The sequence below is a fragment of the Blennius ocellaris genome, assembly GCF_963422515.1.
Source record: "Blennius ocellaris genome assembly, chromosome: 8".
NCBI lineage: Eukaryota > Metazoa > Chordata > Actinopteri > Blenniiformes > Blenniidae > Blennius > Blennius ocellaris.
The window spans coordinates 3,658,174-3,683,626 of record NC_137657.1 but is presented as its reverse complement, the minus strand read 5'-3'; the positions used below and the strand labels follow the sequence as shown (position 1 = coordinate 3,683,626).

At 43.6% G+C, this 25,453-nt stretch overlaps 1 protein-coding gene across 3 annotated transcripts in view; it reads right to left on the bottom strand.

Moving 5' to 3' along the window:
• cep192 (centrosomal protein 192) overlaps nt 1-25,453 on the bottom strand; it is a 56,449-nt gene that overhangs the window by 10,899 nt on the left and 20,097 nt on the right. For 2 of the 3 annotated variants that reach the window (XM_080501062.1, XM_080501064.1), the window contains exons 18-44: nt 24,954-25,095; nt 24,730-24,812; nt 24,410-24,655; nt 22,784-23,492; nt 22,222-22,339; nt 21,894-22,047; nt 20,606-21,257; nt 20,309-20,428; nt 20,087-20,235; nt 18,528-18,758; nt 17,182-17,307; nt 16,853-16,987; nt 16,707-16,770; nt 16,484-16,623; nt 15,710-15,802; nt 15,365-15,483; nt 13,249-13,425; nt 12,739-12,829; nt 11,360-11,539; nt 11,022-11,282; nt 8,911-9,032; nt 8,337-8,446; nt 4,984-5,128; nt 3,884-3,974; nt 3,693-3,771; nt 1,734-1,857; nt 221-326 (exon numbers count right to left, since the gene is read on the bottom strand). In XM_080501062.1, the coding sequence (XP_080357188.1) occupies nt 221-326; nt 1,734-1,857; nt 3,693-3,771; nt 3,884-3,974; nt 4,984-5,128; nt 8,337-8,446; nt 8,911-9,032; nt 11,022-11,282; nt 11,360-11,539; nt 12,739-12,829; nt 13,249-13,425; nt 15,365-15,483; nt 15,710-15,802; nt 16,484-16,623; nt 16,707-16,770; nt 16,853-16,987; nt 17,182-17,307; nt 18,528-18,758; nt 20,087-20,235; nt 20,309-20,428; nt 20,606-21,257; nt 21,894-22,047; nt 22,222-22,339; nt 22,784-23,492; nt 24,410-24,655; nt 24,730-24,812; nt 24,954-25,095 (4,767 nt within the window). The remainder of the gene's footprint in view (nt 1-220; nt 327-1,733; nt 1,858-3,692; nt 3,772-3,883; nt 3,975-4,983; nt 5,129-8,336; nt 8,447-8,910; nt 9,033-11,021; nt 11,283-11,359; nt 11,540-12,738; nt 12,830-13,248; nt 13,426-15,364; nt 15,484-15,709; nt 15,803-16,483; nt 16,624-16,706; nt 16,771-16,852; nt 16,988-17,181; nt 17,308-18,527; nt 18,759-20,086; nt 20,236-20,308; nt 20,429-20,605; nt 21,258-21,893; nt 22,048-22,221; nt 22,340-22,783; nt 23,493-24,409; nt 24,656-24,729; nt 24,813-24,953; nt 25,096-25,453) is intronic. The other variant, XM_080501063.1, reaches the window with a different exon arrangement.

The window sequence follows — 25,453 nt, the reverse complement described above, 5'->3', positions numbered from 1 at the left end:
GTGGAGCCAGTCCAGCTCGCACAGACACAGCAGATTCTGAATGCAGCTCGTGTGATCCGATATTGTAATGGAGGGAAATCAAGGAGGAGCTGGATTTGGGGCAATGCACTTTGAGTAAAATGTGTCTGTTGAAAAGCTTCATCATATGACTGCTATTACGTGACGTGTGCGTGTGTGTGCGTGTGTGTGTGTGTGTGTGTGTGTGAGCAGCGTGTTGTACCTTCTGCTGGCCGTCACACTGGACATAAATCTGTCCGCTCCATGGCAGCAGGGCGGACCTGGTGGCCAGCGACAGGTTGGGACTGATCAGGATCTGCAGCTGGCACCTCGGGGGGGACAGTTTTACTCAGGATCAACTCAAACTTATTCACAGCTTCATCTGACACCAGGAGAGGGTTAACAGGTTTATTCTAATGTGCAGGATCTGTGTGCGAGATGACACACTGGTAGAGGTGAAGTCACAATTGTGCTTTCACTGATCTGTGTCTGAGATTTACATGTGAGAATATTGGTGGGTGTGCTTTGAATCATGCTTAGAAAACTCTTATGTGCACACACACACACACACACACACACACACACACACACACACACACACACACACACACACACACACACACACACACACACACACACACACACACACACACACACACACACACACACACACACACACACACACACACACACACACACACACACACACACACACACACACACACACACACACACACACACACACACGTCTCTTCGCCACTTTCTCCAGGTCCAGCAGAAACATTGCAGTAGTATGAGGATTAATTCAGTACAGGATCAGTGAAAGGCCCAAAATACCTTCATTTGGGAATTTCCACACACAAACGTTTTATTATACGTGAACATCCATCAGCTGTGAGAAAGAAAAGCTGACATACTTATAGACCCCATGACAACTCCAACCGAACACTGGTCTCCTCTTTCTGCTTTGTGTTTCAGTGTTTTTCCTTTATTTCTTTATGAAGCACTGAATGGTGCTGTAGCAGTACATTTGTCTCGTCTTGCAATCAAATATTTGTAGTATTACTGAACGTTATGGTTCCATTGTTCCACTTCAATTCAGCGTTTGTGTAATTAGAGATGTGAAACAGAATTGATCATCATTTTTAATAAATTCCTCAGTCCTGAATCAAGCTTTAAGTTTTTAAGCATAAAATGATTTTAACTGAAAGGCGTGGGGGTCTAGGGGGCCGTTGTCCCCCCCTGAAGCTGAAGGCTTCTAAACTATTACTTAAAGCCATTTAGCCAAAGTTTGTACGAGAATAACATTAGAAGACCTGCTATAAGCCCATAAAAACATATTTCCATGGAAACAAGCCACGTCTGAATAAGTGAGAAATTAAATGAGCATTGTCATTGGTCGAAATCCTTCATTCTCAGCCAATCAATGATCCAGTTATCAATTCTTTTTATCAGACACCATTCATTTCCAAGAAGCGGAACATTTGTTTCTGATACGATTCCACATTAATCGACCTTTATGTTTGATAATAACAAGAAAATCCGCCCCCCCCCCCCCAAAAAAATAAAATAAACGTTCAGAACAAATTTAGACATTTAACAAAAACGACCACTATTACTGTTCACAACTCTTTGATGCGATGAAGAAAATGTCAGAGGAAGCACAGGAAGTGAAGGCAGATAGGAACATGGTACTGCAGCACTAAAACCTGCGACTCTAAACCAGGAGTTCTTACTGCGGCTCGATGACGCCGTGCTGCGGTGTGATGGTCAGACAGTGAGCGGGCCACGACAGGTCGAACCGCAGCTCTCTGGACGTGTTGTTCCGGATCTGAACCCGACTCGTGATGGACGCACCATCTGAACACAGAGACAAACAATGACGTGAACACCAACTGACCAACAGCCACATTTACAGAAATCAGAACTGTTCCTGCTTGGATTTAATGACTTTCCAACCATTTATTCATACCGTATTCCTTCTTGAGCCCATTTTAAGACGAGCAAAAAAAAAACAGCATGGCTTAAAATCTAAAAGTATAATAGTGGGAGAGGATAGGGTTCACCACACACTGAATTACAAAGGAAGGCAAGGAGGGAGACGTAAAAAACAAAGTTATAAGAGGCCAAAAGTAACTCGTTTTAACTGAAGCCACAGATCAAATTGAGTGATAGAGGTCTGATCACTAGCAAACTTAATATGCAAGTAGCAAGGCAGTAAGTAGTTTGCACAGGATGCGTTTGATGGTAGAATCCGTTCGCTGTAACACTGCTCGATATTCCGTCATTGTTCGAGCCATCAGAACCAAAATGATCCATTAAATGACAGTCATTTCTCTCACATGTTTAATTGATGAAGGAGAACCATTAAACAGACTCATAATGGTCCGGTTCAGTTTCTTTCCTGGATACATTACAGGCAGTTAACGCCAACATTATTGTTTTATACGCATGTAAATCCATCGCTTCAGGACGACTGAATACAAAGATATAGGTGTATGTTAATGTGACTAATTTGAATATCTAAAAAGGGAGTGACAAATATACAGTTTTAAAAGTCACCACTGTTTCAAATTTGACTGGAATAAACATTGTGGTTTGCAATGCTTCTTGTCATCAAACACCCATGTACTCTCTTTTTCCCCCTCATTTGCCTCACCTGTATCTGAAGACTTGTCCCGTTTGTCTTGTTTGTTGTAAAGGTTCAAAATGTATAAATAGTTAAAAAAAAAAAAAAAACGTATGAGCATACCGCACTATTTTTCAAAAATGGCTCAGCTAAAAACTGCCAGAATTCCACAAAATAAATAAATATATAAAGGAATGCCAGCTTTTTCAAACGTTCAAAAAAGGTTAAAATTGCTAATATTAGCTAAAATGGTTGAAGCTGGAAAAATCCATGAAAAACTGCAAAACCAAAGAAATAGAATAGAATATACCTAGATGGATGTTATGACACTTTATGAACACGACCTCAGTTTTTAGTATAAAAATATTTTTTCTTTGATTTTTTTTCTCTCAGTTTCAGGCAATTAATAATGTGCGAGTTTATGCAGCTATGATTTTTCATAAGTAGGTTGGAGAATTTCTATATTCATGCATATATGATCTTGTTAAGGCTTGCTATATTTCGGGGGTTATCTTTACAGTCTCAGAAGGAAAATGCTCATGTAGACCGTTTTATTACGTCCAAAACGGCAGAAACGCTGTAAAGCATGTAGTTCACATGTCGGGCCACTCGGAAGAGCTGTTGGTTGTTTTTGAAATGAAAACTCACATGTGTGCGGAGAACATTTCCTCATAAACATTAACATTAGTTGGCGCGTTTTCAAAACGCGTTACGATTTCAGTGGCTCCGATCACCGTTGTTGTGTAAAGGAGGCCTGAGAAAGACTGCAGAGCTCATCTCAGACCCGATTGGATCAAACATTATGGTCATTTTAAATTCTGTGTGTGGACCGAGGTTTGCTCTAAACTACAGAAAGTGTGTCATTTAGCAGAAAGCTAAAGTTGACACGGTGGGAGCAGGGAAGGTCTCGAGGCTGTGCTGGGATTTGCATCTTGGAACCTTCATCATGGAGACATGACTGTGAGGCTTGCCTTTGCAGATTAGAAAAGGTTCAATCAGTTTGAAGAGTGCCACCTGAGTGGTTGAGAAACGCTGCAATGCCATTTCAAACTGTGCTTGGACTCACTGATGGTGGGGGCTGCGAGGACGAGCTGTTCTGGGTGGACGGTCCAGGACTCGGACTCTCTGTTCAGGGGCTCTGAGGGCTGAGATCCATAAAACACACTCACGCAAAGAACTTGCACTCATCCGGCTGGAAAAGCACCAAAATAATCAACATGAAAGCATTGAAACTTTCTTCAGCCGAGTGTTTAGTACCTTGAGGGAAGGCTCTGCCACTCGGAGCGCCGGACCCTGGGGACCCTTCACTGGCAGTACATCCAGAGACACGTTACCGTTTGACGAGCCGCTGGGAATTACATAACAACATTAAGCTATACATCCTGGCTCTATATCATCAAAGAGCCGGAATACAGCAGAGGACTTCCCGTCACAAAACTTTTTAAATGTTTCCAGTGAAGAAAAATGGGAAACTCCACAACCATTAACTCCTACTTACACCTCAGTGTTGCATGAGCAAGACTGTGGTGGTTATTATACACACCACAGTTCCACCATGACCTTCACCTGAACCAAACATGTAGAATTATATATCACCAACCAATATCTCCGTGTGAGGCAGACATACTTGGAAAGTGGATATGTTACATTTCGGAGTAAAATCTACCGCAGATGCACCATTTCAAATATGTAATAAGTTACAATATTGAGTATATGTAAGCAATCTATTGCCCATCAGGCGACGTTGCTTCTAGCCTCTGTTAATTGATCGGACAGACCTGGGACATTTACATGACTTTTCAAGTAAAAACAAATCATGTTAGCCTTTCTTGTTTCTGAAACGTTTTGAGATTAAACAGCGACATTTTGAAAACAATGTAGTTGGCATGTTGGGCCACGAGCTGGTGCAGCCGTTTGTCTTTATAATGAAACAATACACACGTGCTATAAACATTCATATGGACAGACTAAGTTGGATTGTGTTGCCGGACCACTATCAACTATCAAAACCAGCAAATCCCAGGGGAACATGGACTGGGAGTCCCGACATGACGGAGGAAAACACTGCTTTTATTGTACATCTACTGAGCATGTGCGGAACAACTATTTACTATGGCTGCGGTGTGCATTGATTACAACACTGCCACCGAGAGCAGGAAGCCGGTTACTTGTTGATTAATTCAGATGGCCTCGTTCTCTCTTGATGACATGTTGACCGAGGATGTGATGTGTCGCTGTGTAACACTGAGTGAGATGTAACAGACATGCTGCCATGTTTCTGTTGTCAGAGGAGCGGCCGTGGCTCCAGCGGCTCCTCGTCTGCGACGTGACGGATGGTTTGATGTGCGAGGTGTCACCTGTCGGTCTCCGAGCTGCGTCTGCCGGAGGACTCGCTGCCCTCGCCGTCTGCACTCGTCCTGCTGCCCAGCAGCGACACCACCACCTTGCTCATGTTGCCGTAGAAAATGTGCGCCTCGTTGGGCCGCTGGGGAAGGTCGTAGGCTGCAGACAGAAAAATACAAGTATAGAACAAGTTAGACATCTACACTTTACACAAAATTCCAAAATATCTTCAGCCTCGTGTCATTCAGACCAAATCTATAAACAAAAAGACTGCAGACGGGACAAGAAGCAACACGACTCCAAGGTTCTTTCCTCACAATGAAAGAGTGGGAGGAGGTTTGGTTTTTATGGATTTTTACTGCAGAATTGTGTCTGGTTGTACTTTTCTATGAACAACACTTCTGACTTTACACCCACATTCAGTAAAAATATATTTTAGGGAAGGACGTGGAGAGAAGAGTGGACGACTTTCCACCCAGGCATGTTCACTTCCTTTTCAATACTTTGAAATTGATTCATGATATAATGATTAGAATCATCTGTGCGTCCGAAGCAGGTGAAAACTCTTCATCTGGACCCGGGGAGGTTTAAAAAGCAGCGGGGACGAGTGGGGCTCGTCACAACGTGCTGCTTCCAGGGTTTTGACGATGATGTGAAGTGTCAGGATGACGGACAGCAGTCAGATATTCCCGGCACTGACAGCGATCAAGTGAAGTCTTTCACACCGCTGACAGTCTCGGGGGCTTGGGGAAAAAAAAGAAAGAAAAGAAAAGGAGACGGCCGTGTCTTGAGCATTTGTGACATTACTTGATCACTGTAACTGTATCCAACCATTTAGCTGCAAAACGTCATGGAACATGATGCTTGTAGCACGGAACTCTCATTAACATTATGAAGGTTTCTTCCTGTTCAAAAGAAACAAATATTTCTGGTCCAAATAGTAATTATCGGTGCTCCAGATATTCAAACTCAATTAATGATTACTTGAATATTGGGCTCGTACAGCGGCGGTTAATCTAAACGGGTAAAAATCCCATGCTGACCGCGTTGCGTTCAGCTCAACCATGTTGTGGGGATTTTATTTCCCAGAATAAGCTTCATAGCAGCTTCGCAGAAAGCTCTCATTTTGATGCCAATCTGAAACAAACGATACCTGACCAAACTCTGGTCCAGACCAGCAAAAAAAAAAAAAAGTGGATCACCTTCACGAGAAAAATGCTCCAACTCTCAGAACTAAATCAAACCTGCAGTCAGGAGCCATTTGTGTCACAACCACTGCAGTGTGCTTGGAGAGTTCTGAGTCTCTGTAGAACTGAAAACCTGTTGAGAAGGTTTCAATCGGGAGGCCGTTTGGTATATGCCGTCGCTCCAGGGTTCAGACCTGAGCTTTACGGCAGAACTGGGCTCTTTTGAAAGTGTCTCACATTTAATAGACTGTCGCTCTGAATCAGGTTTGTTCATGTGGACAACAGCGTCTCCCTGAGCAGCTCAAAGTAAAGTCATGTTGATGAAGCTGTAACTCCAGAGGGGGTTATTTTTAGTTAGATGTAAGGAGGCAAACTGAATGAATAATTATTTAGTAACTTTGTAAAGTCATTTTGAGTTCTGGGCTGTTCCTGCTTCTCAGAGCTAGCAGCTCAGCTGTGGTCACATTGTTCTGCAGATTAATGATCAAAACTGGAATTTCTCTCCCTGAGAGATATAAATACGACACCCCTTTGCTCCCTGCGATCCAGGAGGCTTATTTTATTCAAATCCTCCAACATATGGTCAATGGAATAGAGGTTATGAGTTACATTCATTTAAAAATATATATAAATACCATAAGGGGCACATCAGATGATTCTAGGTCACCTGACAGCCATTTCTCTCCGTTTCTCTGGATGTAACACAAGTGAATATGTATGGACCTGCTATCTTTCATTGATTGTCAGTATTAGTAACTTGTTTTTACATTATTTTTGTCCTTGTGTCATGTGTTTAAAAATGTGCTTTGTGTAAGTTTACAGAGGGTCCAGTAACTCTGGGGGTTATCAAGAACTTGATGTGAAGGTTCTGTGTTTAAATTGTTCTTAAAGTTGTGTCGATTTGAAAACAAAAACACATCGACCTAGATAAGGAATAGGGTGCGCTATAGTGCAGATTACAGACGATGAGAAAGTCCTGTTAGTCACAATGCTGCAGAACCGTGTGGAGCTCCTGCCGGCCATGCCGCTGCATCGGAAGGTTAAAGACTTGAAAGCAGAAGGCCTCACAACGCGCGGGCACTGCCGAGTCAGCAGCTTGTCCCATGCCTGACACATTAAGGTGCTCTTTACTTATTAGAAATCAGTGGCTGCCAGAGACAGTTTAACACTGTGAACCGAATGCAGCACAGCTGGAGGAGAGTCACAAACACTCCTCCATTAATGGGCAATCTGGCAGCTGAGCCACACGTGAGCAGCAGATGACTTCATTATTCAAACTTCTCGGGAGGTACCGTATTTTCCACCCTATAAGGCACCTAAATACCTCAAATTTTCTCAAAAGCTGCCAGTGCACCTTATAACCCGGTGCGCCTTATATATGGACGATTGTTCTACTCAAGACTGCTATTTGACATCTGATCAACCAGAAACTTTTATTTTGACAACTCTAACTTCACAACCGGATCTTCAGAGCGGACGACACTCCACACAACACCTTCATCACTCATGGTTGCACACCAACATTCTAACAAACCAAAATAAACTAGATGAAATAATGACTCCCTAAACTGGGGAACAAAAACACATAAACACAATCAACACAACACCAAGCCCAACAACAACCCACAATAACCTCCAACAACACAAAACATGAATTTGTCGCTGCAAGGCATGATGGGACATCATGCCTTGCAGCGACAAATTCAACCTGAGCTCCTCAGTGCAGCCGATAGAAACTCCCATAATTCATTGCAGCTGTTTGTGGTGTTTTAAATGCAATTATTGGGGGTTATATTTGGTTTGTGGTGTCGGTAATAATTGTGTTGTGTTGTGTTTTTGTTGCTTAGTTCATGCAGTTTAGTTTATTATTATTATTATTATTACCGGTAGTTGTAAGTTGTCAACCAGTAGTGAAGAAGGTTTTGTGTGTAGTGTCCTCCTGGCATAGGCTGCAGGTAGGACTATCAAAATAAAATGCATGCACCTCTCTGGGTGTTAGAATCAGTGGAAAATGTAACTTAATGGCTTTGAACTATAGATGTTGCTGACCGCTGGTCTATTCCATGCACCTTATAGGGCGGTGCGCCTTATATATGAATGAAGTTGTAAATTATGTCAATCAATGTAGGTGCGCCTTATAACCCGGTGCTCCTTATAGGGCAGAAAATACGGTATCCTACTTTCTGAGAGGTTCTCTTCTCCCAGGAACGTCTCATTGAATTCCACGTTCCTCAGCAGGCTGTTCTCGGAGAGGGCCTTCTGCGCCGCATCTGGTTTGTTCTGAAGCAGCCTGAAACATTTGAAACAAAATCCACTTTAATGTCTCGCAACAAACTGAACCCCTCAACTTGAGAAAAACAAAAAAAGAACTACAATGACATAACTCATGTGTATGAGGTGAGCTGGACAGCTCTGGCATCGCTCACAAATAAGACACAGTTGCATAAATGTTATCCAGGCGAGTCTGTGTGTAAAAGGTCTTTATATGGAATAAGACTGTTTCATGTGCACCATTAAATTCAGGCCGAAGCCAAAATGACTGTTGGTTTTTTTTTTTCATTTACAAGAGAAAACTAAAGGTGTGATGAATGTCAGCAGCTTCAGCTCCACTAAACGGGGCTTTACAGGTTTCTAAATGCGGTTGGAGAGACGATTCAGTTCAGCACCAACATCAGGTGATCTGTGACATGCAGACAAAAAGAAAACCCGACATGTAAAAACTGCCAGTATTCAGTGAAAGCTGGAGGCTCTCACCTCCTGTACTGCTGCCTGGAGACTTCATCTCCACAGAAGAGACAGACTGTAGCCAGCAGGGGGTTGGACGACTGACACAGGCTCTGCTCCCTCAGCGTGGACTTCATTAACACAGTGATCACCTGGAAAACACACACACCTCTCACAACACATGCTGACGGACCAGTGATGCAATCTAGCAGAATGTCAGTGCATTCATTAGAATTACAAGATCAAACATGCTACTCTTGTGCAGAGTGGTCGAACATCACAGTATGGAAGCTTTGCAGCTCATAATATCCCTGATAAAAGTTGATTAAACATTTTCCGATGTCCTTCAATCCTCGTGTGTGACCTCACACTTCAGCTTCTCTGCTTTCAAATTAAGTAGATTGGAGATCAGATGAAGGACAACCACAGAGAGTGCTACTTTAGCATTATTAAACCCGTTTCTAATCCAAAAAGCTCAACCTGCGCTCCTGCAGAGAGCGAGAGAAGCTGTGGGTGTCTACGAGCGTTAAATCTCACAGGATCTGAATCTGCTGCTTGTTTTTATCATGTTGGACTGAGAACAAACGACCCAGTGACTCGCTGCTCCACCATGTGGCAGAAAGAGGGATGTGACACCAAGCTTCACTTTAAAATCAGTTATGTCAAACATTTTCTTTGCGTTTAATTAACATTGAATTAGATTATATTTGTAGTATCCACTTTTTACACTCCTCTAGTCACATCTAATAAGTACATACTAATGAAAATCAAGTGAACTATTTCAACCAATGCAATTTACTGTATTTATTCAACAGAGTTGCTCTCAGAGTGAGTTTGACATTTCACATCTTAAATGTTAATCTGCAGCAGCACACGGCTCCACAAACGTTTGATACAAGGAGAATATGAGGTCAGGCTGAAGTTGACCTTCTGCACCGAGATGCGATCAGGTGGACTTTCACTGCCACTTGACGTGTTTGTTTTTATTTCACCTTTATTTTATGGCGTAGGTTAACTGAGAACCAGTTTTAATTCACATTGACCTGTTGGCCAAGAGGCAGCGAGGCCCAAACAAAGACATATATAATCCAATAAAACAGTGTCACGCAATCTGAAAAGAAAGAAAGTCGTATTTACAGTGAAGAAAGACATGAATACAAGCTGAAAGCATCTGCAGTGATCCTCCGTTATTGATCGTTAGGTTTTTGTGGAATAACTGCAGAAAGTTTGAAGGTGGAGATAAAAGTACAATTTGAAAGATGTTAAACCACAATGTTTTAGTGAATTCAATCTTATAGCTGTAATAGTCATTTTACAAGTTTACATTCATTCAGTGTGGCACTTTTAGCGATTTTATTTCTGCAGTTGAAACCATTTGGACACTTAAACATTTCTGCCATTTTTCCGTTTCACAACGGTTGTATTTAGTCACATTCACCTTTTTAAATTGTTTTTTCGTTCAGTTTAGAGTTTTGGTTTATTTCAACAGTTTTGAGGAATTTCTTCAGTTTCTAATTTAGCTGTTAAAGAGTTTTTGACTCTTTTTGGTTGACAAATGTTCTCGTTTTAGTCATTTTTGAGATTTTAGTTTTTCCACCTATTTTCCGGTTTCCAGCTACAGTATTTTAACCATTTTGCTTATTTTACTTTTTTGATAGGAGACAAGACATCTTTTGATGTGCAGATTAAAAAAAAAAAGTTTATTCAAACCTAAATTCAGGGAGCCACTTTGAATGGACAAAAGATGCGTCTCCAGAGCCACCGGTTATAGACCCGTGCAATAGAACGTAGACTGATTTGTGTTGTAAATACGGAGATGGGACTGTAAATATAATATGCTGGAGTTTTCCCATGAAAACAAATGAAAGCAGTGAGCATGCTCCAGTGACGAAGCAGAGAGCAGCATGGTAAATAACATCCATCTTGTGAAGGAGAGTTTTTGAGGCAGATCTGAAGAACACATCGTCTAAGAACTCTCATTTTAACCACAAGTGCCTTGGCGGAATGTGTAAAGGAGGATTTGTCTCTGTACAGAGAAGCAATACAGTATTTGACCTTCGTGAGCAAAACATATCTGTGACTTTACGGTGGACAGAGAGCGACACATGAGCCTTAAACATCCTAAAGTCGTCTTCCCTCACCTCTTGAGTCCTCTCCTTCAGTACAAACTGTGACGGAGCGAGGCTGATGACGGAGGCCTCCATCACCGTTCGGCTGGGCACGTCGGAGAAGGCCAGGGCTTTAATGAACGCCGCTCTGGAGCCGGTGTTCCTCACGCACAGACACACTTTGCTGACGTGGCCGACGGCGATGTTGGTCAGCGCGGCGACGTAACCGTCCGCCTGCTTCCTCTGATCCTCCAGGATGATGTTGCTGGTGCCGCCGTAGCCGGACAGGGGGATCTGCAAAGCGGACAGAGTGATTTCACTCTTCCTCACATCTGAAGGAGGGAACGGAGCCCTGACCGCGAGCTGCTCACAGTGAACTTGACTCCCGGCTGCGACGGCCGCACGCCGGCCTGCTTGATCTCCAGCTTGGCCAACATGCAGGCCACCCTGGTGGGGGCGAAGAGCAGGTGGACGGTGACGTCCTCTCGGGGACGGATGGACAGCTCGCCGTGTCGAGTCAGACGCTCCTCGGGGCTGAACATGCTCTGGAGCTACGGTCACACAAATATACACTTTCAAAGCTGCACCTTTTTTTTTTTTTTTTAATCTCTTCAAACTGTGGTGAGAAAAAGTGATCACTAATTAGATTTTTATGGATCGGGTCATTTCTCCAATGAATAAATGATATAAACCAGTGGTTTCAAACAAGGTCCGTGTGCCGTCAGGGTGAGTTTGTAACAACATGCATAACCAAACAACTAGAGGAGAAGTTTTTGAGACATTTCACACCAGAAGGTTTCATTCAAATTGGATTTATTTTAAGATTGTAGCCATTTTTAGTAGTGCTCGTCTTTTGTGAATATATAAACATTTTCATCAGGTATACTCTGTGGCACAACAAAGAGAAAAGTGAAAATCTAAAGGTTATTATGACACTATTTGATGGGACCAGTCCACTCGAGATGAAACCGGGCTGAGGAACCTGAACTAAAATCTATGTAATTATTGAATCTGTAACTCAACACCTCACATGTTCTCTTTTTTTAAAAGGTTTGCTTTTAATGTGACTTCCATTCTTAGACACATTTTTATATCATTGCAATTAAATATGCATGCACTGCACTGATGTGTCTAATACGCACATGCACAAGTAATTACAAATTAGAAATGATCATTTACAGTAGGTTTAAATCTTTGCCTTTCTCATTGGATATATTTAAACCTTAATGTGTATTGTCATATGCATATCAGAAATGTTTACCTGTGCAATGAAGTTCTCTATCAACTATCTGCTGAAAATGCCAACAGCAAAATAGCACAAAAAACAGCATGTGAATGAAACATTCACATGCTGTTTGGTTAAAGATTGGTTAAAAAACTATATGCATATGTCAATAAAAAGTATTGTAGAATTAGATATAGAAATGTAAAATAGGAGTAAAAGGAATTGCATGAGTAATGTGCAATCCAAACTGAACAAACAATTTAATCTGACTGACAATTCAGTTTTTCTTGATAATCGTGGTTTTCTATCTGGATTAATAGTAAATATTTAGAGATGTATTCATCAGCTCTCGCCTCACAGTCTGGGTTCTGGGTATCGTTGTCAAGGTTGCAGAATTGTGTATTTATTCTCCGACTAAATATCTGTGATAAGATCTCCAAAGATGACAGTGTGTGTGTGTGTGTGTGTGTGTGTGTAGGGGGGGGTACTGAATGAGAAACAATGAGGCAGACTCTCTGACGCCACCTGAAAGCAGTCCTGGTCTTGTCCCCGGATCAGCAGGCGCAGCTGCTGGCTGGCGTTGGCAGAGTTGTTTCTGAGAACCAGCTTCTGTTGGCTTTAATTAAAAAAAAAAACAATTCAAAAAAAGAAGAGTTACCAAACGGTCCCTCCTTTCACAAATTAGGGCTTTAGTGTAAGACCTCTCATTGTGCAGAGTGATCTGAGTAAAACTTGAAGGATGTGCTGATCCCTGAGGGATTTATCCTCCTCGCTGCTGTCTGTTCTTCACCTCCCTTCGACGAGTACAAATAAATAGTGAATTATGTTGAAATAGCTTGTGAGAAATAACACTCCCTGTAGACGCCCTCTGTCCCGTCTCATGAATAACATTACAGCAGCCTTAATAGAATAAGATGGACCAGTGGGCTCGCACTTTTTTTTTATTGATTACTCACCAATGAATAATTGATACCTAGAAAGTGTTTTTCTTTCTTATAGCTGAGTAGTAATGAATGAAAGTGAAAAGTTGCTTACATGGCTCGTCCCAGGGTGACCCCTCCCCAGGCTACGAACTGCTTGTTGGAGAGGATCGGGGGCACGTTGCCGGATGCAGAGGGAGCTGCAGGACTCCCACCGGCCTCGGGGGTCACCTCCCCTCTCAGGGTCACCTCATACTGCGGCCCGCATGGGAACACCAGGATGGTGAGCAGGCTGCAAGCGGAGGACAGAGCGCGGCTGAGCCATTTGCAATCCCAGCTTTACCACGTCAATGTATTCGTTTAGTCTTTTCAGTTTATTTTCAGACAGACACAAGGTTATGAGTAATGAGGTTTCCTTTTCATGTTTCCACACTGCTGCTCCAGCAATATGTCTCCAGATCTAATGTAGTAACCCTGTTAGACATGCAGATGGATATAAATCCTGGAGGAAGCATGTTTCACGTGTTGGCTTAATCCTTTAACCCAGTTACCAAAATACATTCACACAGAATGCTGCCTATAGAGGTTTGTTGGTTTTAAAATGTGATTTTTGTCCTCTCCCCCTGAAATACATTAAAGCAGATCCATTGCCACAACTGAGCTGATGATCAACGGAACTGTTTTGATGCTTGCCGCCCCGTCTACGATCTAGTGGGTGCTGTTGGTTGATTTTGTAATAAAATGACATAGACGTGCACAGACAACGATATGCTATAAGCAGTAACAATACCCAGACGTTTGTATGGAGCAGAGATCTGCAACCTTCGTCACCAACACATGTTTTCGTCACTTTGTACCAAATCAATTTTAGCAGGACCCGCAAAACACATTTATATTTTAAAAGGAGTCCAACGCAGCTTAAAAAGTTTCATTTATAGTTGTAATACACGTATGGAAAATTTGCATTCCTGAAGTTTCAATTTAGAATTTAAGATGAGATTTTAGCAGCTTCATCCTTCTCTTCCAGTATTTTTTTTAGACAATTTTGACATTTGAGCTTTTTAACCATTTCGGATCTTTTAAGCAGAGGAGCATGTGGAAAACATCCTCATTTTTAAGTGGCTTTTTTTTTCTTTTCTTGAGGTAATTCTGCTCTTTTTTTTGGAGGTGTGTGTGTGTGTGTGGGGGGGGGGGGGGGCGCGCTTAAGTTGTATTATTATTTTTCTCATTTATGTAGGTTTATGTAGGTTTTAGCTATTCTTCCCATTTTACTTATTTTTTTAAAGCCTTTTTTTTTTAGCCAAGAGTCCTTGTGAAAGCGATCGGTTTGTAAATAAGCTAAAAATAAAATTCAAATGTTTATTCATGTATAATTTTCTGAAAGTGTCGAGGAGCTGCTACAGGAGAGCAAAAGAGTCACATGAGACTCCAGAGTTGCAGATTGCAGACCTCTCCATGCTCTGGACAGATGATGAAGTTGGATTGTTATTACAGTGACTGTCAACTCTTAAACTCCCCAGTGTCAGGTGGATATGGACTGGGGGTCATGACTCTGGAGGTCACCATTGTTCTTCTGGTCCATACACTTGCTCTTGTGCAGAAGAACTATTGATATGACCATATTGTGCATGCACAGTAGCAGCATTTCAGAAAAGTTGTGTCTTTCCCCCCCCCCCCCCCATTTCAACAGAGATGGAGTCAAGAGCGTTGTCAAAAAGCCGTTTTCAGTGGCTCTGAGAGCTCAAGTGCAGACTAAACGATAGTTTCATCCAGAGATGAAGTTAAATAAATGCCCCATTTTATACCTTGGCTTTTAACCACGTTTCAGACTGTGCCTGGTTTTATTGTTGGCAATCTTATGGTTTGTTTTGATTGTTTTTTTTGTTGTTTTGATTCTTCTATTTTTATTTTGTCTTTTATGTGAAGCACTTTGGCTTCAGCCACAGCTGTTTTAAAGTGCTATACAAATAAAAGTGACTTGACGTGTTCTGTGTGTCCGTTTACACCACTTTTTGAAAATGGCTCCCAAGGTGGAACTTATTGAAAACACTCAATTACATTTTCAAAACGGCCACTTAAGAGTCGTGTACAAGTGTGAGTTGCATTTTGCGTGATTCCAAGCACTGTTGTATAAAAGGATTCCCAAAAAGCAACATATGTTTTGCGTTTTTCCTTGAAAACATTGTAGAAACCAAGGGATCCTTTCAAATATGAACATATCCTGTTTGAACCTCTCTTTGCGGTTCCGGTTCCCCTCTGCTTTGAAAGAAACCACGATGCCTTGCTCCTCTCCTACTCTGAGGGGCAGCTCTTGTGGTGTGACAGAGAAAACATCCTCGGTATCACTGATCTGGAAACAGAAGGAAGAGGTTTTAATATGGAGGTAGAAGAGAAAGAGCAGTGGACACAACTCAGGGGTAAATCAGGGCAAAGGAGTGAGGAGGGGGGAAAAAGTACAAATAAGGCAAGCAAAACATCAATGGATCCCCGCTGTGCGAGCTGCGCCGAGGGCCAGAAATGTCCCGGAGGCTTACCCAAACCCCAAATCTAATAAGAAAAGTAAAGGTCAGAATTACCTTCAGTTTCAACTGCACGTCAATGTTTCCTGCGTTCTTTAATGGCAGCGTCTGTTGACAGGATTTCCCCAGCGGAGCAGACAGGCTGACAGTCTAGACAAAAAGAAGCACAGGATGGTGTTCACTGTCAGCTCCACAAGAGGCCACAGGAGGCTGGACACCAGCCAAATTACACACACTAATTAAAAGTTTCATGGAGTGGAGCTGCCCGCTGAGGAACCTTTAGAAAGGAACCGTTTCACTCACCTTTCACGTCTCTGAATCCTTCCTGTTGAAAGTCTCCAGCTAAAGGTTATAAAGCCAACATAACTCATCTCAGAGTATTCTGCATTTCTATACACCGACTGGTTTCATGCACCATTTTTGCTTTTTAAACTCTAAAAACATTAAAGGTCAACTGAGTATTGGATTTTTTTTTTTTTCACTAACAAATCATTTGTGTTTCTCAAAGCTTTAAAGTTCTAACTCACACCGTACAAGTGAAGTATATCTTGTGTAAATCCAGAATTTATCTGCTGAGTGTTCCAGACGATAATCCACCGCTGGCTTGGTTGCATGATCTACGTGTGGACGGCCGTCAAAAGATATTTGGACCGAACTCCCTGTGTGCCACCACACACTCTCGCTTGTTTATGAGTGAATCACTTAACACTCAGCAGGTTGTATTGGGGATCTTTCACAAGAACAAGTATGCCATGCAGTATCGGACCTGATACAAGCATCGGTATCGGTGCATCCCGACCGAAAAGAAGATCCTGGTTGTGTCTTTGTTACCTGCAGATCTTTGGGAGCATGGACTCTTGCAGTCCCCGACCGAGCTCTGATGGGAACGCTCCTGATCACATGGCTGGGACCGGGACTGTCCACTTCAATGTCCACTCGGGCACTGAACTCATCAGGCAGGCCCAGCTCTTCTGTAAAGACAACGTCAGTCACTTCAAGCAGCTGAGTTTCTGGGTCAGAACTGATGAGCATTCAGTTTGTGAACAATGATCACCTGAAGAAGCCGTGTACTTCTGAGGAGCCTTGAAATGAACCCAGACCATGAAGCTATCGGGACTCTGGGAAAACAAGGCAATCACATCAGCCTCTTTAGCTGCCTTGTAAAAAAGACTGGCTGTCAGGATCAACACTGTTTCTCACCTCTCCGTAGCTGGCATGCAGAACATGATTCATCACTGAGGGCGAGGACACCAAGTTGAGGTGTGCAGCCTGCTGCGGCGCCGCGGAGGTCACTGGCTGCTTGGAGAAGGAGAAACATCGCCATGCTGAGACCGTCTGGAGGGAAAAGCACAAGGGGAATAATTAAAACTTGAACATTTCAGATTTCCACAAAGTACCAGTAAAAGTTTAAAAGTACAGTTTGACTGGAAGATTTTGCACAGAGCCAAAGAGCAAAGTGGCCCTCGAACCTCATGTTGCCAAGAACTGATCTACATTGATGGAGTCGTGTCAGGTTGATGCTGACTCACCGCATTGATGACCAGACGGATCGGCACTGTGGCGTGAGTCCTGTTGAGCAGTTTCAGAGGGAGTGATTTGGCCCCGCCTCCTGGCAGGTCCCCGAAATCCAAACAACCGGATTCGCTCGCTTCGACCTGACAATGGAAAGGGAATCAATCCTGACATACTGTGTGATGACTGAGGCCCTGTTTTCACGTGACAACACCTAATCCGCTAAAAAAAAGGGAGTGTGCTAACACTGCAGTAGTGGACACAGGAACAACGATGTTGTTAATATGCCGGGCCATGGGAGGGCACTGTTGCTTGATTTTGTAATGAAACCACACAGGCGTGTGCAGAGAACAATAAACTCTAAACGTGAAGAAAATGGAGAGCACCTGACACCCGCATGGACTGATGACGCATCGGATGCTATCAGGGGTGAGTCTCAACTATAAACTACTGATATGGAGGATAAAACTAGAAGAGCACCGCGGGTCGCCATGTTTGTTTACAAGGGATGGAAGGGGAAGGGAGGAGGAGAGTTATGCATGTGCAGTAACAGGCTAAATAGCCTCCAGCAGTCTCTGCAGGAGGGATTAGCGGCCGTGAAAGGAACTTTCCACCTTGGGAGCCGGATTAAATACTTCGCTGATACAGTGCATCCGCACACTGGTGACATGTAAACGGACCCCCCGACAGTGAAGACAGTTTTGCGGATAGACTCATAATCGTAGTCATGTAAACAGGGCCTAATACACCGACAAATAGACAACTTCACAACTAGATCCACTCCTAAACCAGGGCCCCCGTTGCATTTTTGTTTCCGTGGCAATATCTTGAAAACTATGTCCGTTCACACTGAAACAGATGTAGTTTTCATGTAGGGCCACTAGTTGGTGCTGTTGTTTTTTGTAATGAAGCTACCCCCACAAGCAGAGAGAACAATCCACTATAAACATTAACAACTGGAGTACACAGACATCTGTATGGCCAGATGATGAAGTTGGATTGTTATTACAGGTGATTGAACTATAAACTATAAAGTCATGACACTCTGGAGACAAACACTGTTGTTCTATTCGAACATGTGCAGAATAACGATTTAGTATAGCCGTCATGTGCATGCGCAGCCTCAGCATTTCCAACATCGACACACGGAGCCCAAGTATTTACAGAAAGAATTTTATGTTTCCACGGAGATAGAGCCAGCGCATTTTCAAAAGGTTGTGTTTTCAGTGTCTGAGCATCGTTATCATGTAAATAAAGGCCAAAAACCCAACCAAAGTTTTGAGTTTTCACTTGAAAACACTGTTGCGTAAACGGCCTCAGTGTGTCGATTGCTGTTGATTCGGTTTGATAAGGAGTTGCTCACCTCGACAGCAGGATTCTCCGCTATGGCAACGAGCACCACCCTCTTAGCGAACATGTTGGCTCTGGCTGCCATCTCCGTCTCTGCAGACGCAGGCCAGGAGGAAACACCGAGGATGCAGTGGTAGGCCCCGGCTCTTGGAGGGACCAGCAGCACCTTCTGCTCCTCTGTACTTCTGGGACCGATGATGGTCTTGTTCTTCACCATCAGCCACTGGTAATGCAAGCTGTCCACCTGGAGAGGTCAACACGAAACTTTCAATTAAAACCATGCAGACAGATTACTACCATAGAGCTCACCTGACAGCAGCAGACTTTTAATATCCGAAAGAATTGTTTCAAATAGATTTGAGGCACCGATTTCTACATGATTTCATGAAACCATTAGCAAAATGAATCTTACTGTTCTGACTGAAACCAAAATATTGATTAGAGAGACGTTGACTACACATAAAAACCTAACAGCTTTGTGGAGCTGAAATTAAATCAGCTGCTATTAAAAGTTTTCAGAGCTTCCCGTTTCTGCCACTGTGTGAGAGTGTTAACTTTCCATTTTCTCTAAAGAAGCCATCAAACCGTGAGAGAGTGAAGAAATGCTCCCAGTATTTCCACATTGGGCCAATAATAAGCAGCCAATGTAAAAAAACAGAAAACTTAGAGATGAATCCAACTGTGACTCAAAAATCAAAGCACTTGAACCAAATGCAACAGCAAAATATTTACTATTTAAAGATATTGCACATCCATGCAGGGGTGTCGAGCTGTGAGGAATGATGACATTCACTGCAATATGTTTATTTGACCACCAGGGTGCGTCAGTTCGGGCAATCAGAATTGATACAGATGTAGAAATGCATTGATATTAATGATCATTTCTAGAATTTGACAAGTTATTCTGATCACAATATAAACTAGCTTGCTATATTTGTGAGTTCCACCTTCATGTGGCCAAATGTCTTTGACATACACCTTTAAATGTAATAGAAATGCACTGTGATCTATAAATTGTAAAGCACACGTGTGAATGGTCAACTGAAGTGTAACATTGTTGAAATGACAGTTCTTGTCTTCAAATATTACATTATTACAATATAATATGTATTGTAAAAGGATATCTCAATAAATATTTAATTGTTAACGTATAATACAATGATTTTTAATTCCACTCATTTCTGTTTTAATGCTATTATTTGTTGGTCCGGCCCACTTGAGAGCAAATTGCATTGAATGTGAAGGAAAATGAGTTGATCTGACCATTTTCCTTCTGAATTCAGGACAGGGCTGGAGGAGGAGTCCAACCTAATTTGATGATGTTCCTCCCTCCTTTTCTCAGGCAGGAAGGAACTTCGGCTGATGGAGCCAAACTATTTGTTAGTTTATTTTATGATTCTAATCCGCTACTGTTCAGCACACTATTATCTTTCCCTCTTGGATTTCTGAATGTGCATTCCTTATGCTTTATGCTACGGTGACATAAATAAAAACTGAACTTGTACCGTCCACGTGTCAATACGTTTCTTGACATAACCTCAGTGTTCTGCGAGATGATCCCTGTCCCCTCACCTTCTCTCCATCAATAGCCAGACTGCTGACCGTGATGGACACCTGCTGCCATCTGTCCGAGGGGTTGAAGAGGCTGAGGGTGGCCTGCGAGGCGATGCCCACACAGCAGGCGTGAGGGAAGCGCAGCTCCTCCGGGACCACCACCTGGCCTGAGGGTGGAAGTAGAAGAAGGGTCAGCGGATGGAGAGAACCCCTGCACCGTAATGACAGGGCGGTCTTTACCTCTCATTTCTTCCACCAGTGCCTCTGCACTGTACTGACTGAAGGGTTTCCCCAGCAGACCCAGGTTCTGTTGGCTCTGGTGCGGCATCGGGAGGTGACCACCAATCCTCAGAGGATCCACTGTAGAGCGAGAGGAGGAGGAGAACAAAAAGAATGAGAAGAACAGAAACAAAATCAAGAAGAAAGGGAAGATGAAGAATATGAAGACAAAGAAGAAGTAGAGAATAAGAGGAAAACTTTAATGATGCCTTTTCCAACTCTATCTATTATATGGAGAAGTAGGAAGAGAAGACGTGCCTGTAGACGACACAGAGTACAGACCGTTTCCTCCCACATGATAAGAACCAGGATGTAAAGAAGCTTCCGGTGCCAGATACTGCCGGGCCAGCTGAGGGTTGAACAGCGACCGTCCAATGAGGAGGGACTGCATGTTTCCCTGAGGTAGGTCCAGGACTCCGGGACACCGGGCCTTGAAGCTGGGGATGGGAACATAGTGAAGTCCCTCCGAGGAGAAAGATGGAGGCACGTCGAGGCTGCCGGCATACGCCGGTGAGGGCAGCGAGCCGCCAGCCGTCCATGGATGAGAGGCCGGAGGAGCCGCGGAGCCGCCGGTCTGCTGGATGTTCAGGTTGCTGCTGTAGCCGGAGTCCACTTTAGTGAGCTGCCTGGTGCCGGGCTGGGACAGACGCTTGTGGCTCCTGCAGCCTGCGGAGAGCTGGCCGGGACAGTGGCAGTTACACTCGCTCAGAGCGGAGCCGCTCCGGGGCGGCTCGGGGCTTTTACCCGTCTGGCCAGGGAGAGGGTCCAGACTCTTGGAGTGCTGCGGCTGAGCCTGGTCCAGGTCTTTAGGCGGGTCCAGAGCGTCCGGGTTCGGAGGAGTGTCCGACTCTGTAGGCGGGGTCGGACTGAATCTGATGATGGTTGTGCTCAGAGCCATGGTGCAGTTATTCTGTGGACGCAGAGACAAACCTTTAAGATGATTCCATGATTGTGATCATTTTTTTTTTTACTCCGTTTCATCTCACTGCATTTCAAGAACTTGTAGTTTTACAATAGTACCGAAGGTTTGGGTTGAATTGACACTAATCATTTCTATGTGCAAAAAACCTACTTAATAAAGTTGAATAGATCCCTTCAGTTAAAACAGGGTGATACAAAATAAGCCAAAGTCATCAAAATATTGTAAGAGTCATTTTACAAGTTGTAACCCAACTGAAATAAACAATCTTGTGTTGACTGATCTGATCAGAAACACTTGGATTCCATAAGTAAAAGCTTGTATGTTCCTCAAAGTTGAACGTAATTTGAATTTTTCACAACACCTAACAAACACAAATATTGTGTGTGTTCAAACCTTTAAAAAAAACAACAAAACACTCGTATTTCAAATCTTCAACTGGAGTGCTCTGAAAATATTGACAGAGGTGCACTTTACCTTCAAATCACCAAGCTGTGAGGAATGGTAAGTTGCATTTACAAACATAAGTGTCTCTAAGCTGTCACTGGCCTTGAGCCAGTTGCATTATTTCGCACCCCACAAACCGACTTCAAGCTGGTTCACTTCATGCATCATTAACAAAAGCACCTTCTGTGTCTCTGCCGGCGGCGCGGCCCTGCCGTCATTCATGGAGATGAATGTGAGCCGGCTGAGGCTGGGGCTGGAGCAGTGAGACTGGGGGGAAAGGTCCGGACCAGGACGCCGGTCTGCCACACCACCAGTGGACGGAGGTGAGAGCAGGCTGCCAGGACAAGAGAACAGGGATGAACGGCAGGGCTGTGGCTACAACTCAAATCAGTGACGACAAGAGACAAAAGAGGATCAGGCTTTTTAACAAGAGCACATTTTTCAACCTCCTGATGACATCGATGTCTATTTGAAGTACACAGATCTGACGTATAAAACCATACATTACCCATCTGCACTTGGAATGGAGGTCTGACTGGGAGAGGAGTGGGTGAGAGGAGAGGTGGATGGTCTGAAGTTGCACTGCGTCTCCTCCACACACGGCGCAGAAAAAGCTTTGGGCAACTCTACAAGACAAGGTTCAGACACATGATTTCTTTTTCAATGATCACACTTGCTGCTAAAATAGTGCCATAACAAGAACAATCAGAGATTTCTGACGTCCGCCAAAGGTCACATCAATCAGTGGTGAAGATTTGGTGAAAATCTGTCTCGTCGTTTCGACGTAATCCTGAAAAGCTTATAAAACTAACTCCGGCTCCAGATCACCTCCAGAATTTAATGGAATCTTCTATTGCCTAAAATCTGTGTGGTGAAGATTTTGACAGAATCCATGCAGTAGTTTGGACGTAATCTTGCCAACAGACATGCAGAGAGAAAAACAAATATACGCAGATGATTCCATTACGTCTTTGGCAGAAGCAATGAAGAGCACAGAATGTCTATTTTTGCAAGGGGCATAGAAAATTACAACAATTTCTTAAAGCTGCATGTGTCTGGTCTTCACTCACCGGATGCAGGATCTGATGTTGAGTCACAATTCTCAAAGCTGTGAGTGGTGTGTGTTGTTGGTGGTTTCCTCTCTGGAGACTGGACGGCGCCGTCCTGATGCTGAGACGGAGAAAACCCTTTCACAGATGGACCGCATTCCATGTTTTTGGATCCCGGTGAGGCTGCAGACACTCGATGTGAAGAAGCAGAGGTTTTGGCCATGTTTTGAGTGTCTGGAGTCTTTTGTGGTTTGAGCCCGTTCTCCATGCGAGTTCCACCCATAGGGCTGGAAGCAGTGTGATCTGAAGATGTGGATGAGCCCACGGATCTTCTGAAAGACGTCCGAGGACGAGGAATCGAGCTCCTATTACAGTCGCTCCCACTAGGTGGTGACAGCAGTTTGGAATTCGCTCCTTCAGACGAACTTTTCATCTCTCTGGTTCCACGTTTCCATTCATGTTTTGCCCCTGCGGCAACCTGCTGATGCCGACTCTCCGCTGGCTGAGCGGAACTGCCCTGATTCCCAGGATCCGATGCCTGAAAGTTCCTCTGAGAGCTGCCCAGACTCTCCGCCCAGCTGCTCAGGTTGAACGTCGTGTGAGCCATGGAGGCGTTGCTGCCGCCCGACATATCGGCCTTCCTCAGGTATTTCTCGATGTCGAAGGCACTCAACTCTCCAATACAGGCGGTTTTCTGCAGAGCTGCACTCTGATCCGCATCAAGGAGGATCTGTGTGGACAACAAAACATGCTTTTTATTCCCAACTTTTCATTTTGAAACGGAACATATTTCCACACATGAATAGATTCTTCCAACACCTTCTGAAATAAACTGAGGAGAGTTTCTTGTGCGTATCACAAACATCACTTCAGTCCGTTACCCAAGGTCAGAGCTGCTGTTGGTGTGAAGTAGACACTGCTGGATACTGAATTATCGATCGCAACTGTATCAATACGTATCAATTTAGCACAAGAAGCAGAAAGTGGAGAAATAGTGTATGTGATAAAAGTCAGTTCAGGTGATCAGGATTACTACACAAATGTAGAAATGTGTCACATTAAATATCATTTCATCTTATTGTGATGATAATATGAAGTAGTCTGCTGGATTTTTCAGTTCCAGCTTCATGTTTTACTCCTTTGAAGAAGTAAATAGTTTAATAGAAAAATCCACTGGGATCTGGAAGTTGCAAACCACACGAGGGGAACTGAGGCATCATATTGCTGAAATTACGTTTGGTTTTTTATGTGTTTTTAATTAAAACGTCAGGTTTTGTAAGACTTGTTAATGACACACTGAACAAAAATATTAATGCAACACTTGTTTTTTGCTCCCATTTTTCACGAGCTGAACTCAAAGGATGAAGACTTTTCCTATGTATGCAAAAGGCCCATTTCTTTCAAATATTGTTGACACATGTGTCTCAATGTGTGTTAGTGAGCACTTCTCCTTTGCCGAGATAATCCATCCCACCTCACGGGTGTGGCTTATCATGATGCTGATTAGACAGCATGACTATTGCACAGGTGTGTCTCTGAAATGTGCAGGTTTGCTTTAAAGGAGGGCTCTGGGGGGGTCAGAGGAGGACAAATGTCACTCACTCCAAGTCGTTAAAGACACCATAAAGCTCCAGACTAAAGTCTTACATGTTGAGCTTGCGTGGTTTCCTCCGTGCTGCTGGAGTGCGTTCGATTCTTGGCCTGGCTCCTTTTGGACAACTCCACGATCATGGCAGCCAGCTGAGACGGGTCGGTGCTGATGGACGCATCAGCGATAGCTGAAGCGATGGTGCTAATGCTGAGCATCAGGTGGCTGCTGTTGATGTCGGGAGATGTGCAGCTTTGATTGGCCACACTCGACTTTTCAGATGGCACGGCGCCAACGGCGTGCTCCTGCAGAAGAGAGTGGATTTAGATGGAGAAGATCACGTCGAGGGATTTCTACGTCTGCCAGATTGAGAGTTTACCTCTTGATCACACGATCCGGGACGAGCGTCTCCTTTCGGTGGCATCCTCTCACCTGGAACTTCCAGGGTTTTGTCCAGGTCCTCTGCAAAGATGTGATCACGGGCAGTCACAAACAAGTGAGAGTGACGAGACTGTCTCGGTTCACGATGGTAAAGATTTGTGTCCCTCAAGAAAAGGTTCAGCAGTCAACTGCTGTGAAATCACGGCTCCTGCATCAACACACCTGCGTTGAGAGTTTTGTCTCCTTCACTGACGTCCACCGTCACATTGAGAGGAAAACCGTCTCGACTGGAGAACTCCGAGGGGTGAATCAGGGCGAACGGTTCCCTCTTCTCCGGAGAAGTGATGACGTAACCAAACGACGGCTAGAACAAGGACAATATTCCAAATCAAATGGTTTACTTCCACACACGGAAAATACAAGCGCCAACATGTCTGTCGGAGAATGGCAAGATATGACCAACCAAATCTTTGTGATGGAGACAATCACTTTGAAATTTCAACTAATCTCTGAGAACTGGAAACGGTACATTTTCCCAAAACAACCATCTTTCTTTTAGTTTTTGTTGTTGCTGTATTTCTTACTTTGATTGATCCTTTTTTGAAAATTGCTTTATTTGTCAAGTATGCACAGTAAAAGCCTCGTCATGTCTCTCTCATGTAATGTAAAGCACTTCGTGCTCTGTGTGGGATGTTGTGCATTTGATTTACTAAAGCAAGAAG